General features: G+C 41.9%; 1 protein-coding gene across 30 annotated transcripts in view; it reads right to left on the minus strand.

Annotated features, from left to right (window-relative positions):
• Window positions 1-19,612, minus strand: part of clasp2 (cytoplasmic linker associated protein 2) — a 57,075-nt gene that overhangs the window by 35,038 nt on the left and 2,425 nt on the right. For 28 of the 30 annotated variants that reach the window (XM_069176887.1, XM_069176872.1, XM_069176866.1 and 25 more), the window contains exons 2-7: window positions 14,607-14,685; window positions 11,603-11,706; window positions 10,946-11,037; window positions 10,061-10,136; window positions 9,106-9,203; window positions 5,039-5,109 (exon numbers count right to left, since the gene is read on the minus strand). In XM_069176887.1, the coding sequence (XP_069032988.1) occupies window positions 5,039-5,109; window positions 9,106-9,203; window positions 10,061-10,136; window positions 10,946-11,037; window positions 11,603-11,706; window positions 14,607-14,685 (520 nt within the window). Of the gene's footprint in view, window positions 1-1,810; window positions 1,975-5,038; window positions 5,110-5,766; window positions 6,087-9,105; window positions 9,204-10,060; window positions 10,137-10,945; window positions 11,038-11,602; window positions 11,707-14,606; window positions 14,686-19,612 lie in introns of those variants that run through there. The other 2 variants (XM_069176881.1, XM_069176880.1) reach the window with 2 other exon arrangements.

The following is a 19,612-nucleotide window of genomic DNA, read 5'->3' on the forward strand; positions in this document are numbered from 1 at the left end:
ATACAGCCACAATCTCAGACAGGGACAAATGACATTAAGTTATGGCTGACCGCGGTGCCAGCGGCACTGACATGCTTTACTTTCCCACACAAACAGCGGAAACATGCTCTATTCACCTCTACATGCGTATATACTAAAGAGTGCACACAATCAATTATTGATCAGTAAGTTATCAGACTGCTGTATTCAATCTGTGTCGCAGGTCTTGTATTTTCTTCTTTTCTTTTTTTTTTAAAGTTTGAATACTGTGCAATATATCAATATCGTGACATAGGACTAGATATTATTGTAGATTTTGGATATGTAATATCATAATATGGCTTAAGTGTTATTTTTCTCTGGTTTTAAAGGCTGCATTACAGTAATGTGTTGTAATTTTCTGAATAAATCAGACTGTTCCAGCTGTTTGATTATCTAACTTTACCTACTGAGTCATGATATCCAAAACACTGATAATTTATTTTAAATCTCTTTGTGTAAGTATTGTGTGAAAGTAACAATAGTCATCTCTACAATAGTGTAACAATATCAATATTGAGGTATTTGATCCAAAATATCAATATATTTGACTTTGTCCATATCACCCAGCCCTACCGGAGATTATATACAGAATATGTACATAATATAATAGTTGATATGTTTCTTTTTTCACCAGAAAATGCTTTTCTTGATTTGAAACATTTAACATTTATGTGCATATTTTGGATTGACATTTGGGGTAGGCCAAATGTTTGGAATGACGCAGAAAAGAAAAATTTAACTTTTGATAGATGACCCACACAAAAATGACTTCCTTTGGCCTGTACGTACATATTGCTATAATAGATGACATGAAATAACATTTTGAGAAATACTCAGAGAAGCTGTTTTTAAATCGGCCAGAAAGAAGAGAGACGGAATTCCCTAAGATTATGTTTAATCAAATTTGATCATCCATCTAAACAAATGCAGTTTTCCTGCCGTCACTGCGGCAGATATTTTGGTCTAATGAGGTAGGAAACCCACTCTTCAGGGTTCATATCAGCTAAGTGAGCTATAATGAACCTGACATTATTATCTGTTCATAATAATCATCATCAATCAAAGGAAATAATTTTAGAACAATTAGCCCACATGTAAACATATACTTACAAATACACATCTACTCACTAATTGACTGGAGACTGAGAGGTGGAAAACAAGAAGGCTGCCAACACAGAACAACAAACATTTGACCTAATATTAAATAGGAAGGTGCTGAACAAAGGAGAGGCTTCTTCAGAGGAGTCATTCTTTCTAAAGTCGACTTAATAAATGCAGCCGAAAAGCAAAGCACAAACTGGAGGATCACTGAACACAGAGAACTGTGAGTGAACATCCTGTGTGCTTTAGTGAATACTGTGGCATGTACACATGACTGATATCTCAGGTTCAAGTTCAGCCTCGGGCCACAAGTCATAACAACACAACCATCTCTCCTGAATACTTCTTACCTCCCTTTCATGAATTTACAAAAACAACAGAGGAACCAGCTGGATTCACCCATGTTTTAGTACTTTTTTATTCCAGATACACTTGGACACAAATGCAATCCTAAATAATGGGAACATTTCAGGACACCCCAGTTTTCCGTATCATGCACGCATTCAGATGCAGCCAATGTCAGAGCCAAGGCTCTCAGGGTGAAAGTGCTTGGAGTTTAAGCTGATTTCAATCTAAAACCATATGCTCACAAGCTTTTGTCTGAGTGCCAGCATCCATAGCCAGATGAGATTAAACACACACACACACACACACACACACACACACACACGCGCACACGCGCACTCACCATTGCCATCATCCCCTACTGCCATAGTTACAGCGGTATAGGCCGAGTCTCCTGGCGTCTTTGTCTGTATTCGCTTCTGTCCCTCTGTTTTCTCCTTTGTTTTCTCCTCTACCTCCTGCTCAATCTCTCTCTGTCTCCGTCATGATGAATCAGGGAGAGGCAGTGATAGGCACAACGCTGTGACTCGGCTACTGCCAGAGATCTCTGTCAGCTTCCTCCCTCAATCCCCTGCCCTGCCTCCCTCCCCTCCCTCTCTTCTTCCCTCCCTCCCTCCGTCCGTCCCTCTCTCCTTCCCTCTCAGCAACAGCTGCCTCAGACCCTTCAACGCAAACGCCAAGAGCTGGCCCTAAAGCGATGTGTGGCAAGGGCAAGCGACGATGCATTGGTGTGTCTATGTGTATTCGAGCAGATGGTGCGAGTCTGTGTCCCAAAATCTGAGTTTGAGGGATGTTAAGAAAAACACAGCAGCTCATGCTCACGACTTTCTGTTTCTAACCTTCATCTACTCTGATTGGTAGATTTTCTCACCGTCAGCGTCAGGCTGACAAGAGGAGCGGGTTGGACGAACAGACTCCGACAATACGTCGTTATTTGCTTTAGATATGGAGAGGTTACAAAGGTTGGTCGACACAGACTCTCTCTATCCAAAGTTGGGAAGATGTTCGAGGAGGGGAGTTCCAACGCTGTCTGTCTTTAACACATACCGCTCAGATGGAGCGTAAATCCAGCAGTATTTTTATGGAGTATGCTCAAATTTAAGAAACGAAGAACTGCCACCATGAGTGGATTTGTTGATCAACAAAAAAATAATCAGCAGCATTTTTGCTTGTTAATTAACTCTGTGTTTTTTTTCCAGCCCACCTGCGATGGGCTTTTCTTTTCTTTGCCCTATTTGATAGTTACATGAACATGGCTCCAACGCACAATTATTTTCTTTATTGATTGATCTTAATTTATTAATCCTTTGGTCTAAACAAACTGAAAAATCCCATTTTCCCAAAATAAATTTTTTAAAGGCAAAGGACATATTATTTTCAAGCAACAGGTTAAATTCCCAAGTTGAAGGGTGACATAACAAAACAAAAGAGAAAGAGCCGCAAATCCCTACTTCCCTATAAAAGCAGCAAAATACAATTATTTTTCTGATGATCATCGAATCACTCAACTAATTGTTTAGGCTATAAACTAAGTATCTTTGGTTTTGGATTGATGTGACAAAACAAGGTATCAGAAGATATAACTTTGGGGTTAAAAGAGCATGTTGGAAATTCTTTCATCATTTGCAGCCATTTATAGTCCAAACACCTTAAGAAAATAGTTATCAATTTGCAGCCTAATTGCAGTCATTTTAGGCAGGAGTGTGTATGCTCTAACAATTTATGGTTTACTATTGTGGCATGACAAGCCGCACTAGCTGAGGCAAAAGAAAGAAGCTGAAGCACATTTGAGGGAGCTGCCAAGGCCAAACAGCAGGGCATGCAGCCAGAGTTCACCATGGTTAGCATCTGCAGTCACTTCCACTTCAGGCTTACTCTGAGACTTTGGACGTGTGGTCAATGCATATGTTCAGATCGTCAATAGTTTTTAAAGCAGTTACAAATCGTAGCTGGCGGTTAACACAGAAGACAACCTGAGGCCTTATATAAATATTGTATGCTGGAGTAGCATAGTATAGAAACAAATATTCCTTTTGATAACAAGCACTGCTTTCATCCTGGGCAAAGGACATGCCAAAAGAAAATAACACAGTAAAACAAGGCTAGGTCAAAACCGAGTATATGGCTAGACTGCGTATAAAATAAAATGAGGGCTTTTATTCTGAAACAATTTGACAGAAATATCAGCATTTGGCTAATCAATGGTATAATTTTACCACTCAGTCAGAGACAGACAATCGTATCCATGTACAACTTGGCTCTAAACCCCGGAGAGGTGGGAGTTAAAAAGTAACACTCCCACCGTCCTATTGCTGCCACCAGTGACAGCATCAGCGACACCCACTACACGCCATGAGCTCTTCCTCATGTGCATCGTTACTTAAAAAGTACGACACAGACCATCTACATAACCAAGATGTTATCTTTACAATCTTATCACACCGCTCTATGATTCGGATTTTCACAGCAGTTGTGAACAATGGGAAAATATTTAAAACGACCCCATCAGAAAAAGACCCCGTATTGTTCCCTGCTTGTAGACAAAGATTCTAAATTAAATGATACCTCTTTCTTTTTTTTATTGTAACTGAATAAATGAACTGATCATGTATTAATGCAGTAATAATGCAACCTGTCAAGGGACATACTTGATGAAACAACACGCACGATGTGCAGCATTCATCTTCAGCTTATTCTAAAACCGCAACTCTGGGTATCTGCTCAGACCAAATATCCATCTGATACCTTACAAATATGAAATTTGTCTAGCTCACTGCTATTGGAATTATTTTATGAAAATTAACTTTGGGACAGGTTTTGCTTTGAAAAATGAGGTGGCGGCCCGCGGTGACTAAAGTTCATAGGCAGAAACAGGATTGGTCAAATCCCTGTCGATGTCTTGCCAACTTCCAAAATAGATCAGTTTCTGAATCAATATTCAGTAAAGGCTTTTCACACAAACACTGGATAAGCGTTAAGTCTGCAAATCCCACTTCCGACACTTGCAAAAGCAGGGGAAGTGTCACATTTTCATTTGCGTATTGGTGTCAATAAATCCATGAGGTGCTGCTAAAAACCCACTTTTGTACACTGAAAACTGCAGAGGGGTTCAACCACTATCAAGGGTGCTGATACCATCTTAACTCTCCCTGGTCAAACAAAACTGTTTAAGCCTGGTGCTCCCAGAGATTCAGAGTCCACAATGCTGCTGGACAGCAAACATGCCTGGCTCTGTTGGACGCACGCGCACGCGCACGCACACACACACACACACACACACACACACACGCACACACGCACACGCACACACACACAGAGAGAGAGACAGACACAAACTAAACCATTAATCCTGTTAGGTCCTCTTACAGGAGCTCATGGTAACAAACTGACACACAAACACAAGACCACATGCAGATATAGACACGCACAAAGCACCCACACTCACACACGATGTTGATCTCCCGTCAAACACACCCACAGACAAGAGAAAAAAAAACAATCTCGACAACATGACTCAACTTGGTGGCTCTCCAATACAACAGTGGCAAAATGAATTAGAAAAGGCACTGACCGTGACTCGGGCTGAGAGCCATGTTGCCTGAATTCAAGGCTTCATCAAAACGAGCAAATATCGTCTGTAACCTGCAGAGAGAGGAAATTAAGGTTAGAGCTAAAGACAAGACATACACAACAACAGCAAAAAAATAACTACAATGACAGTTCTCCAATCATCCAAATGAGACCGAATCAAGGAAATTCTAATCAAGCATTCACAGGATCATGAAAAAGAAAAATGCACACAGCGATGTGATTTTAAACACTCCGAAGCTTTGACCCGGAGACAAACAAGGTAGTGTGAATTCAAAGTAAGAGTGTCATTAGCAGCAACATGTGGACAGCTTGTCTGTTTTGTGGGTGTGTCTATAATGGCAGTCACACTCATGAAGCTGCAACATGACAAGAGTCCTCCCAACATGCTGCTCAGCATCCGACTGTGCACACGCGCGCGCGCGCACGCACACACACACGCACAAAATCATAAATCAGATCTGCTCAGTCATGTGATTCAGACTTGACAGTCTGCATATTAAAAAAAAAAATCTATTCCTTTTTACAGACAGGTCAAGCTAAAAATAATGGCTTCCCATTAAATCAAACCTTCAAACATCTCCTTCTCACCGACCACGCACGATGGTTAAAACACAACACAATGGCACATGTCCAATAACATGCTCTAATGTCTCCTTGCCAAAATGTTATCCACGGATGTGAGCACACAAGAATCAGAGTCATACACACCGTCCTCTATCTCCCTGTCTTTTGGTGTCTGCTTGCCGGTCCACAACCACCAGGCAGCTTAGGAGCTCCTGATAAGTGACGACTAGCGTTGCAACTGCCCTCAGCCGTGCAGCGTTTTCACGTGGTTCCCCTTCTATTCGTTTCGCATTTTCTCAGTCTGTTTGGTTCAGAAATAACTAAGCATTTAAGTCTTCCGTGCGTATTTGCCTCAGTATTTCCCAGTGGGCTGATTAATAGGCGGCTGCGTTGCTGCGCAACGTTGCATTAGCTCCCATGCTAGTGACACACACTGGTCCTCTGCTCCCCTCAGCGCTTTGTATCCAACATGGTGCAGTGACTCTGACTGGGAGGGGAGGGGAGGGAGGGGGAGGGGGAGGGGGGGGGAGGGGGAGGGGGGGGAGAAAGAAGACTGGAAGGGGGAGGGAGGGAGAGAGCCAAACAGCGATCGACCAAAGCATGCTACTGGCATGCGATGAAGCTCCACCTACTGTCGCACATACATACTTGGATGCAAGGCGCGCACACACACACACTGAGAAATCTCCACAGTGGCACACGGAGTTAAATCTCCAGCAGGGTGTTTGCAAGTGCGTATGCGTGTCTGTATGAGACAGTCAAGTGGGTCAGTTTGTGTGACAGGCAGCAAGGAGATTCAGTTACACTTTACATAACCTGGCTGCCGTACCCAGACACACAACACACGCACACACACGTACTCGTCCGAGGGGGAGGGGCTGTGTAGCTCGCAGCAGACAAGAGAGGACCGCTGCTCCTCCCCCCAACACGTCTCTCCTTGTCACCCCACTTGCCCGTGTTCCCTCCCTCCCCATATTCCCCTAATTTAAGGACCCCATTGTTACACCGCTGCACCTTGGCTGTCATTGAAACAGGGTCACCCTGTGTCCAGCAGAGATGCTGCACACCTTTCACCTTTCAAGCAAGAAATGTGCACATTAGGCAGGTGTATTGAATGTTCACTTAACCTGCATGTGAACTGCTTATAGTTGTCAGATAGTAAGACTTTGTTGTTACTGTTAACAGACTCAAGACACCAACTGGACTTTCATACACATTACTGCCAAGTAAGAATAAAGACAAAGTTACATCAGGGAGTCAGTTAAATGACGTTTTAAGTTTAGTGCCTGAACACCTGTTTAATACATCCAGGTATTGTCTGACCTGCATTCAGTGTCAGATATGATGAGCTGAGCTGCAGAGTCAGATCAGATGACACATTGACCCCTTCTGATGGAAGCAGGTTAAACTCATCTCTCTGACCACCAGAGGGGTTGTTGGGTTCAGGGTTGGGTTCAGGGTTGGGCTCAGGGTTGGGCTCAGGGTTGGGTTCAGGGTTGGGCTCAGGGTTGGGTTCTTAATCACTCGATAACATAAAGTATGCACGTGTATGTATATTTACGTTTACTGAACAAAGAGCAGATGAACTAATATCAAACATCAAATTCATTTTCCAATTATGTTCTTCACATAGAGACCCCGTAAAGGTTATGTTTCAAGGAAATAACTTGCCTTACTATTTAACTGACATAAGCTGTTCAGGTTGCAACATTCAGCAGCCCTCAGATACGACAACCTGCAACAGACATTTTCTGCAGTTTAAATTGCCTCATTTACAGTGTTTCCTTTTCCTGTCGCGGATTGTTTAATGTTTAATAATGTTTTTTATGTGCAAATTAATAATAATCATAATACATCAAAGTTCAAACTCTTTCATTTTCCTGACCTGCATGAAAATGCATTTATACTCATTAGTTAGAGCCTCCTAGCCTGCCCCCAAATGTTAGTGTCAACAAAATAAACAACTAGTCATATGAAAAACAAAACAAAACATTAACACATTTTGTGTAATGCAATACTGTAGGCTTGGGTACTGTTTCAGGCTCTTTTTCACATTGAAAAGTAGAAGACTGTGAGCCTTTATATATATATATACAGTATAAAAAAGATTCTCTTGTCACCTTGAAAAATGATTAATAGTGCAGGTGTCTCATGTCATTGTTTATTACAGACATCTGTCTGTCATTAATATATCATGCAGATGGAGATGTGTCTTCTAGTTGTTTAAAAGTAGGTCTCTCTCTGGTCAATTCAACAATTTAACCCTTGTCCTGTCTTCAATGCCTTTTCTTATTCACAAAGTAAAAACAAACTGGCAAGGACATAAAGCATTACAGCTGGAGTCATTCACTCTCATTATTCCTCCATCTTTACCATCTTTCATGCTCAGACTTACACCGTCCTTTCTACATCACGAGTCCATCTTTCTCTCAATCATCTGATGCCCAACTCTGCAGAGTTGATATGTGATCCACTCAGAAAGACCCTGGCTGCAGATCTGCATTCCCCCCAGCAACCATATACGAACACAAACACACTCAGACACACACACAACCTCGCCTCAGGTTTCATACTGGGGCTTTTTGCCTGTAGAAGACTCGTAGTTGGTTGAAGCATCACTTATAAAACTAAAGGGAGTTGGGATTTGAGTATGTTGGTACTGGATGCATGGGACCAATTCAAATGTGTCCAACACTATCCCTCTGAAGTTTTGTGGATGTGCACACCACTACTCCAAAATCAGCAGTATACACAGCAATAAACGCAGGTATGACACAAAAATATGCATATATATTCAAACATTTCATAAGAATTGTACACAACTTCTACAGAGTAAGAAGCAAAGGTTTCAGACCTAAATCATTGCATCTGTCAGACCTCTAAATATAACCAAAGGCAGAAAGACACACTACTCTGCATAAACCCCACATACACAGACAGTGTGTTTACACTGGAGACAGGCCGGCTTAATATGCACAACACATGACACATGGCCACAGCCAGCATTCACAGATGCAAGACTCATGCTTAGCAGTCAGCATACAGCACTGGCTGTTGTGAGAAAAAAGGGGGTCACTGTGTGCTCAGAATAACCCTCAACCCTGTACATGTAACCCGGGTGACCAAAGAAGGACGAAACCACTCAATGAACCTCTTCAGATGACTTGAACACACACACACACTTTCCCCAATTTTTCCCCAATTTTGTTACTCCACCCAACGCCTTTGTCCCCCAGCTGCCTCCCCCACCACCCGACCCCCCCCTCCTCCTCCTTCAGTCAGTCAGCATTGTGCTCTGGATGAAAGTGCCTCTGTGTGAGAGGAGGGCAGAGTGGTGCATGGTGTGGCCTGGGACAGACTGAGTGCCAAGGCCATGAGACCCGCAACACCCTCCACACAATCACATCCAAATAAAAAAAAAAAACTACTATCAGTGCTCACAAGAGAGCTCAGGAAAAACAGATACAAAGCTCAGAAACTCACCGCGCTGCAGGAAGTCCTCTCTTTCCCAGGTCTGCTCTGACTTTCTCTCCAACGTGACGATAAACATCCACCAGCGTTGTTGTGGAGGCCTCACGTACCTTCAGAGAGCAGACATGGACCAGTTTAACAACCCTCCACACACACACACACACACACGCACGCACACGCACACACGCACACACACACACACACACACACACACACACACACACACACACACACTTCTACATGACTTGCAAAGTGGTTTACCTCATTAAAAAAAAAAAAAAAGTAAGATTATGGTTAATCTTCCTTAATAATTTGATAAAGATTACACTCACACTAACTCACAGATGAAAACATGAACACATATTGAAATACAATCCCTTAAGGGACAATACTCTTCCCTCCTGTGGGAGACATCTGATTTGCTAGTTATGCGGTGAACACTTTTGTGATTGGGTAGTGGGATGCTGTTAAAGGGATTCTCTACAACTGAGGGTGGGCGGTCCTGCTGAGGATATTGATTGGCCGGGACAGTATGTAGGTAGATAATTATTGGGTAGAAGATAGAAGCAGATTTCAGCTTTGGGGTGCAACTCCACGGGAGGTTAAACCAAGCTCTCTCTACTCCTCTCTCGCTCACTCGCGCACACACACATTCAGAGCCAGTGCCGCTGTGTGGGTTAACGACTGGGTGTTGGTGCTCATGATTCAGCAGTGATGCTGGATGAGGGAGAGGGGAGACTACTGAGCCCATCTCCTCACTAATAACAGTAATAATCACAGAGCTGCCTTAAGATGCCTGCCAACACATTTTGGATACGGAGAGCTAAACCACAGGATTAGCTACGCAGAAGAGACAATGACCTCTATCCCCTTACATTACGCACACAGACTAGAGAGAAGGTACCGTTTAAACAAAGTGCAAAGTCACGTTATTTGTGTATAATAATGATGAAGCGCCATCTCTTACCTGCGGGTTTTGGTCTCCAGTCAGAGTACAGAGATGAGGAACTATTTTACTGAGGCTAAGTGGCTGAGCTCCATACCTGAGAGAGAGGGCAAGATAAAAAAAAAAATTAAAAAAAATAACCAACATGTCATCATTATACATCATATATCAAAATAGTAAGATTTCAACACACAGCAGCTTGTGAAAACTTTCCATTAGCAAAAACATGCTAAAATTAGCAACGCGTTTCTAACAGCCTCGATTTTGTTTGGGTAACCTTAAGGAGGAAAATACAGCAAACTGCACAGATCTTTTCTGCTGTCAAGCAAGCATCAGTTAGGTGTAATGTCCATAGGCATCATTGTTTAATTACACTTTGAGATTGCAAAATCCATGTTAACTACAAGAGAAGTGGCCCTGCAATCCCTGGCAGAGTGGGATCCTACAGGAGCAGAAATCTTCTCATAACTAACTCCAGAAAATGAGAACAAACTAATTCCTTTAGAAATGAGCATTTATGCTGGACAGAAGCGGTGGAGCCATTTTCTTCACGTGCACCATCTCTACAGAGTCACACAAACAGTTAAGAGGATTAATCCTGGAGACAAGGGAACATGTGTGTTTCTTGAACAAACAAAATGGGTCAAGGAAGGTGGTAGTAACAGCATTGTGCAGCCCTCGTTGTGCGGAACATTCAGTAATCCAGACTAAAGATGTAAGATTACAGAGTCTCTGTCAAAATACACATTCTGTCAACACATCTGGAATTCACTTTAAGGACTAAAGTACACTCTTCTGCATCCAAGCAGAAATAAAACATGCCTACGTTTAATAGCCTTAAACTTTCTTAGATGTTTCACATTTCACCCAGGAAGTGATTCAGATGAAGAAGGAGAAGTTACTCACGTGCTCAGCGTGGCACTGAGACAGAGGCAGATTCCTTCTCGACTGCGGAAGTTCTTGTGTTTAAAACCAGGAAGCAGCCTTTCCCAAATGTACTGGATGAATAAACATGAGACGGATAAGAGTGAGCGGCGGAGGCACAGGAGAGCGAGAGGAAGAGGGTGTCAATAGCAATAAGCAGAGGATGGTTCTGCCAGACAGCTCATCGGTGGTTGAGCAGATTACGGAGTACAGAGGATGTAACAATCTGAGGAGATGTGCGAGCGTGTGGTGTAGATAACACAAAACAGAATAGAGATGTAAGATGTGTAATTCCTTTACTATCCAGAGGAGGGAGTCAAACCTTAGAGTGCCTCCCCACTGTAGTGGTATATATGGTATTATTGATGTTGAAGTGGCTGTGATTTGCCTCTTGTGTTTCTGTTCTGCATCATTAAGGTGCAGATTGACATTAATAGGCTGCTGCCAACTGGCTCTTCTAACAGCATACATAATGCACAATACAACACACTTTTTCACAATTGCATCTGCTGTCAGTTTCTGAACTTCAGACACAATCCCGACAGTCTTTTACAGGTGGAGTCTGAGACATTTCACTTGTATAATATAAGGGAATTGGTCTGTCTTTGATTTTTATCTACACATCTATGTGTATCTCACCATGGGCGAAGCAGTCTGCTCCATGCAGCGAAGGATGAGAGCTTGGCTGTTCTCCCTGACCTGGTCCTTCCCATCACCGAGCCTGTCCACCAGAGCTGGCAAGACTACAAACAGACAAAGAGATGGGCAACGAAAGAGGAAAAAAAGAGAGGGTGGGGTTGGCAATGACAGTCAATATATATGAGAAATACAGTTCACTATGTATCTACGTCAAAGAAGAAAAATTAGGCCACACATGACACTAAATCTCTACAGGATTTAAATGGCAAAGATAATAAAGACTGCCCCCAAGTGGGGTGCTTTTAAAAGACAGCTAAACACAAAGACACGTGTTCACATTTAGCATGGTCTGTGGGTGTGTGACAGAGAAAGAAACTCTATGTATTGTGAAAGTTTAAGCAATACCACCATATACGCCAGGCTTCTGACAAAGCACAAGAAAGAGGGCAGGAAATGAGAAATGGACCATGACCAAAATAATGTCAAGATCATCAAACGTGCTCGCCTCAGCGATGCCTATCAGTAATACACAGTTAAGAATAAAGAGCAAGAGCCTTTAAATGAAAGCATCCAAGTGAACTATGAGCATTATAGGTTATTCTAATCTTCTCTGGAAAGAGGAACTGTGTTCAAAGAAAGGCCATTAAGCGTCGTACATTTGCAGCTTCAACTATTAGATATTAGCTTTCTAATCTAAAAACCTGCCATTGGTGGGTGCTACTGATATGAATAGAATTCATCTTCAGTGAAGACATAATTTAAATGAGGGGTGTAGTGATATTTTATATTCTTTTTATTATCAACAAATCCCACAAATAAAGCAGAACCAATTATAAACTGACTACATACTAACAAGAACTGCCAGTGTATCCAAAGCCTTACATTAACTTTCTGTGTCATAGTCCTCCACCGTTCTAATATATTTCTCCATTACAATGAACACAGTCATAGCAGTTTATTTGAAATCAATCCCATGTGCTCAGTCATACGAACAGACTAAATTTGGGCTGGGTATTGTTTAAAAATATTCAGCACCACACTCTCTGACAAATTACATATTTTACAAATGCTTGAGTTATGGTTGCTAAAAATTACAGTACCCGGCTGTTTTTAAGCTTTCTTAAATAATGAGGCTACATTTTGATATTTTTTAAAGATTTCTGATGATATATTTGGATCAGAAAGTGTAGAGCAATGTCAGTTTTGTTCTGTGCATTAGATCTGTTGACAGCCTCAAAGTCCAAAATACAGAACACACAAAGGGTTTAAATGGTTTCTGGTGAACTTTCTGAGAAAAACTCTCAAGCTCCCTTTGACATTCACACAATGAGATAAAACACAAATACACACAGAATGGCATGAGCACACACACACACACACACACACACACTCCTACCCACATTCCTAGTCTGAAACATTAGGGGGGATACAGTGATGTCATCTGTCCTTTTCCTGTGTGTGTGTACATAATGCTACCATAACAGCTGGTTGCCTTGGCAACAAAGACAATACCCTCAAACAGAAGAAATGACAGGGGGGGCATTGTTGCACACAGTAACGTCATTTTCTGTAGTAAAGATGAAAACATACACACAGAACCATCTAACGGGCTAATCCCACGGCTGCCAGGCCAATCGCATCACTGCATTTCATCTGTCAAACTGCAAACACGAAAGTAAAATGAAGTCACAGTGGACCCTTATGTCGTATGTTTCACTTTCATATCCACTTCATACGAGGGAGCTTCTTGGCCAATAGTACAGTGTCAACAGGCTAACACTCACAGCAGCCCTGTACAATAAGTCAGTCCTGTAGATCAATGCAACCACTCAGTCTCAATGATCTCATCTTCCTCCCCTTAGTGTGCGTGGGACGAGGGTGGATACAGGGAGGAGGAGAGAGAACGAGCACAGGAAGGGAGAGATGGAAGTCAGATGGAGAGAGGGAGATTCCAGTGCCAGCTTGGAGAGATGTTTCTACCATCAATCTGAAACACGCAGTTCTATTACACACACAGCTCAGCTAGGGCACTGTCCTAGAACGTGTGTGTGTGTGTGTGTGTGTGTGTGTGTGTGTGTGTGTGTGTGTGTGTGTGTGTGTGTGTGTGTGTGTGTGTGTGTGGGGTGGCAGACTTTGCACAGTGTGACAGATCCAGTCATCTCTGAGCTGCACTGCAGGGTTGAGCATGCTTGCCGGTGACAGGAGCCCGTCTGGCTGACAAAGACAGCTGGTGACACCTTAAGCGGGCGCATACAAGGGCTGGCACTGACGGAGCACCCACATACACACTCACAGAGCATGAAATCAGATACCTGATTCAGGCTAAGAAGTCACGAATGCGAGGTGTGGTTTTGGGGTGTAATCGGGGAGCTACAGAGGGGCCTAAATATAGAGGGTAGTTGGTGCCAGGCTTGACAGCAGTGCTGCTGGTCTGTTTCAGAGGAACCACAAAGGGGAAGTGAGCGACAAAATGGAAAGACATACGCCAAAATGCTCAAGAGTCTGGACAACAACACACAAACGATCATACTTAATGTAGTATAGACCCGCAATACTGAGTACACTATGTTTTTCGGCATTGTTCATTTGGGAAAGTACCAGGAGGTGAAGCTCATCTCTGACTCATTCTCACTGCTTAAGATCACGGATGAAGTACTTTGCAGCAGGTATTGACTTTTGAGCCTGATAAACTGAACACAGAAAGAGATCCTTATAATCCCTTCTGCAAAGAACGACAAACTGAAAGATGATGAGAGTGAGCTGGCAATAGAATGAGTGAAAACATATTTGTTCACGTTTGTCATCTATTGTGTGTGTCATAAGGTTTGTTTTTACTTCAGCATTTTAGAAACAATAACAAAAAAACGCAAAGAGGAATCCCTTTTAAGGTCTTTGTGAGCAAGCTCATTTTAAATACAAAAACAACCTGTTTATGAATGCGTTTCAGTGTGAATAGAGCCCAACCTAAAGGAATTAGAGGGTGGGAAAAGGTAATACATCACACCTGTGCTGAGGTATCCTTTGAACCGCTCTCCAATGCGATCCACAAATGCACCACAGATGTCTATCCCCAACAATGCCACCTACAAAACACAGAGAGAAAGACAAAGGTTAAAGCAGGTCACGCATAACAATGAATGTGTGGATCCAGGTGCACATTTCACATGGACCAGTTTCACTGTCTGTTTCAACCACAGACGCAGCAGCATTAACAAGACAAATTGCCAGGGGATTACATTGTATTTTCAAGGCGGACATATTAACATAACTTCAAGTCCGATTTTAACATCTTAAAAAAGCTGATTCAAGTTGTCTCCAGAGTTTTCGCTGACTCGGCAGACAGTCGAGACCATGAATGATAGCTTTGTCATGTTAACGGAATCAAAGTTTTGCCTTTGCTCACTTTGAAGAGGCAGGCCAGCCAGTCTGCCATCAGCTTTTTTTTAACACGTTTGAGCTCCCAAAAATCGGATGTCTGGACAAGCCTTGTAGTGCAAGACACTGACACAAACATTATTAGTCAGACAGCAAATTACAGCACTAACAACAGAAATAAAATACAAACAGGAAACGATATATACTAAGCTGCTTGAGAATACTGATAGTATTAGTGGGGTGGAAATCTGTGCACAAAAATAACCAAATCCAGTTTATGGTTTAGCAGACTATAAAATAAAATAAATCAATATTTGATTCAGAGTGCCAAATGTTCACAGTGGACGTACAATTGTTGTCCCAAACAAAAAACATGTTCGGACTGAGCTCTTATCATTTACAAATTCATTTACACAACACGGGTCAGCAGACGGAAAGAGCAGCACCGTACAGTAATGTTCACATCAGCTTACATTGATTTTTTTTTTTATATATTGATTTTTAGTGACACAAAAAAGCCCTTTAAGTGGACGTACATTGACGGACCACTAATGCTCTACAGTGTTACATTGCAGAGTGGCTGAAGCTCTCCTGCTCAATACAGGACCAGTTTCAAAAACTGCTAGCTCTCGTAACTTACTGGGACTCAAAATTTTGTGAAAAGGTTAGAAAAAAATGGCAAAGTTTCACTTTAAGTTTAAATACTTGAATGAAAGACCCTGAATGGAGATGCTAGAAATTCAAGATAGGATGTTTTAACCATTTTAAATGACCATCCTTACACCCACACCTCGCCACAATACACAACCACTTGCTATCGTGTATTGATGCCAACTAAACCACCACCATTTGCTGGTGATGACCTTGACCCATAATGCAAAACCCGGTTTGGGTACTGCTTTAAAGTACGGTGACTGACTGGTTGAAAATGCGTTAGTATGGACAAAACGCGATAACTCGTAGCCTAAATCGAGCATGGAAATGTTATTTAAAGGTTAATAGCTTACTTTTTCCAAGTATGTCAACAGCTGTGGCTCTCTTGATTATGTAACACCGCTGTGTCCTCTTTATAACACCTGAATAACATCAGCAGATGGAAGCACACACGGATTTGCACTTTAGAAATGTGGTGAAAATCAAATGACTTGGATATCAACATAACAACTAGAGAGTGTCCAGCGGAGTAAAATGTTTTGGTGACATCATGCGTGAGGTCATGATTTGTGCTAAAGCCAACCTTGATAGTCGCCCCTCCCTAACTCCTCTCTATTGCCTCTCGCTGATGTAATTCGCTCCAGTCTCATGGGGAAAATTGGCTTGTGACATGACTAGCAGGGGGGAGGTAGACAGATTTTTGTGTCTAGCAGTAGAGTTGAGTTTTTCCACTGTGTTTCTGATTAGGATCACATCCCACACTGCGCTGTGCTCCTGGAATGCTTGTTTTGGCAGCGCTGTGGTAAAACTGAACCGTCCAAAAAGAAAATCCCTTTAAACATTACTCTCCAGACCGAGGAGGCGAGTCAGACTGCAGTTTATTCCCTATTTTAGTCAAAGGAAGAGCAGAGCCAGGTAACTGCAGTAACACAGAGGGGGAGAACGGGGTGATGAGGAAAACAGGAAACAGAGACGAACTCCAAATAATACCACAGAAAAAAATAAAACATAAATCACCTGGAGTAGAAACATGAGCCCCGAGTCAATATGATGACTCCTTCATACTGACCTAATTTAGGTGTGGGGGTGGGGCGAGGAAGAGAGGAAAAACAGCAGGAGAAAGAAGAAACTGTACAGGATGGAAACAGCCCCCAGGCCTCTTCTCCCCCTCCTCCACCCAGCACCCCCAATGAGTTGGCGCCCACAACCATATGGCATTTTCACTTGGGGTGACAGAGAGGAGGAGAAAGAGTATGAGAGATAGAAGGAACTGGTCTTGTTATCTACTCTGGACATGAGAAAATGAGGAGGATAGGAGGTTCTCTACAGACCCGCAGCAGTGAAAAGCCTGACTACAGCCGAGGAGAAAATTAGAAAGGAAATCAGAGAGAAAATAAATTGGCCAAATGGGCACTTAGGTATCATCCAGAAATATTAAAAACACACACAGAAACATAATCTACAAACACACTACAGCATCTCCAGACTGCAAGCTTCAAAACATCCGGGCGGCTGAGGTATGCTGGAGGAAAAAAAACAGTACACATTTAGCCCCGCATGAATGGTTCTTTGTGAAGGTTCAGGTTGGGGCGTACGGTGGCTTAGTCTGCTAATTTGCATACCATGTACTGGATTCTAGAGAAGCTTAAAGGGAGTTTTGGATGAAAAAAGGAGGGCCAAAACTCACACAGCAACCTGGGAGTAGGCAAAATGTGCAGAGATGGAAACTCAAACAATTGGACGATTATCGATTAGTCCATTAACAGAATATCAACAGCCATCGGTTAAGGTAATTGATTTTATATGTCAGTCATTTATCAAGCAAAAAAAGCCAAGCATTTGGTTCCAGCTACTCGTCATATTGGCCAAGTTATATTTAAATTATAACAAGATTTCTCCTGGCTCATAGCAATGCTAAGTGAAGTGCTACCACATGCTTTGGGATTTTAACAATTCACTGATAATAAAGCACCAAAAATTTCCCAAAAAAGATTAAAACCATTGTCAGACCTGACCCCTCCCTGTTGCCAAGTCAATTACATTGACTGCAGTTCAACAGTTCCTGCAGCTGCTTCCCCCTAAAAGCTGTGATTAATTCTCTTCACTGGAAGGTTTTTTTTGCCAAGAAGCACCTGCAGAGAGAGTTGGCTAACAATAAACATATTTTCATTATTTAAAAGGGACATATGAATATACTGATGCCGAGGTGGATAGTTCTTCTAACTGCAAACTTTAGGATAATCAAACCAATACTGTAATCTCAGTGTATCATCTCATTTCATGGCAAAATAATTCAGCATGTCTGGCACTCCATGTTAAATTAAGCACAATTACACAAATCAAAAGAATCAGCCGTCAATCAGTCCCATAAGTGTCCAGTCATCCTGACTTGCTTGCCTATAAATGCTGCATCTATGTGAGTCAGTGAGGGGCACAGAAGGGAAGTAGAGAGCAATACAGCCAAGAGAAAGAAGAAATACTGCATGTCATCCATTCCTAAGAAGCACCCGAGTGTGACAGTCCTCCTTTCTGAACACTTTGAATCTCTAAAATTTATTTATGGGCCCTTAAATAAGTCTCTTGTCTCATCTCAACTCTGCATCCTCTCTCCATTCTTCAGTCTCTCTGTGCTGACTCGGCAGCTTGCTTACAACTAACTCCTCCTTCCTTTTTGTTTGATAGGGAGCCAAACATTACAAAGCCTGCTGTATGAAAGCCTCTGGGGGTCACAAATCACTTGCACATCATCGCCGGCACTGATCAGAGCTCCAGTTACTGTACATGCCCTCCACATACAGGGACAATGTGAGCTTATGACAGATGAGGGAGCTCATTGAGGCAGACAGCGAGAGGCCACGACTAATAATGGCATCAGGAGCCGCCATTACAAATATTTCAGCACCATACAAAATCATTCACTTTCTCTTCAGTGTTTTAACAAGAGTGCAAATTCAGTTTTACAAAGGTCTCCGTATTTTGAACATCTCCTGATTCATCTTTACAGATAAACTGCAAACTTTCATGTAAATCCCAGATTTTTTTCCGAACAGAGAAAGATGTTTTAAATCTAAACTTTAATTGAAATCAAAAATTCAACCTATTTTCATCAAATGTCTTCAGTTCCATCATTGATCATCACCTCGAAGTTGTTTCAGGTGTTGCAAAAAAAAAAATCTGTGGGTGTAAATTGTGCCCCTAATGTTGAAGATTTCATTCATCAAAACAAGAGAAATAGCAGAATTTTATACTTTACTTTGGTCCGCTTAAAACTTGCAAAGACAATTATTTTCGTCACAATCATAGTCTCTCAGTTTCTATCAGCTTCTTGGTAGTAAATGGATATTCATTTTCCAGATTATGACAACTAAGACAAATGAGCATTTTCCACAACTAGCTGAGGAGGAGAGTTGTCAAATGAGATGTGCGTTCAAGAAGCTGAGAATGTTTTGTTATGCTGGACACACAAGTTCAAGACTCTTACAGAGTTGCTGAGTTCTGCATGGCAGTGCAGACAGTTTCCTTGTTCACACATCCTTGGTGATCCGTTTACAAGTGGACAGCTCAAAGTACATCAGAATTGATCATTTGTGATCGAATCTACCTTTCCCGCTTCATATGCAACTAAACACAGCATTAACAAAATGAGACATCCTTGCTCACCCAGAGACTCGTTCTAATGTGCCTACTTATGATGTATTTCACATCTGTATGTAATTACTGTCTGCTATTCTTCCAAGTTATGTTGTCATAAAAAATATCTCAACTGCTTGTAATAAAACACCAAATCCTCCCACATCCCCGCTGCACTTCTTTTTCTGTTATTTCCACTTTGTTATGAAGCACAACAGCTTTCTAAAAAGTGTAAAAATAGTAAATAAACGCTGTTTTATGATGTTATGATGATTGTGTAGATTTTCCTGAAAGCCTTTTGACCCCTGACCTGATATGTTTTATTTTAGAAATAGTCAATTTTGGGTCATA

Source organism: Embiotoca jacksoni, unplaced genomic scaffold, assembly GCF_022577435.1.
Source record: "Embiotoca jacksoni isolate LCO1_2020_lvr unplaced genomic scaffold, fEmbJac1.0.p SCAF_7, whole genome shotgun sequence".
Classification (NCBI taxonomy): Eukaryota; Metazoa; Chordata; class Actinopteri; family Embiotocidae; genus Embiotoca; species Embiotoca jacksoni.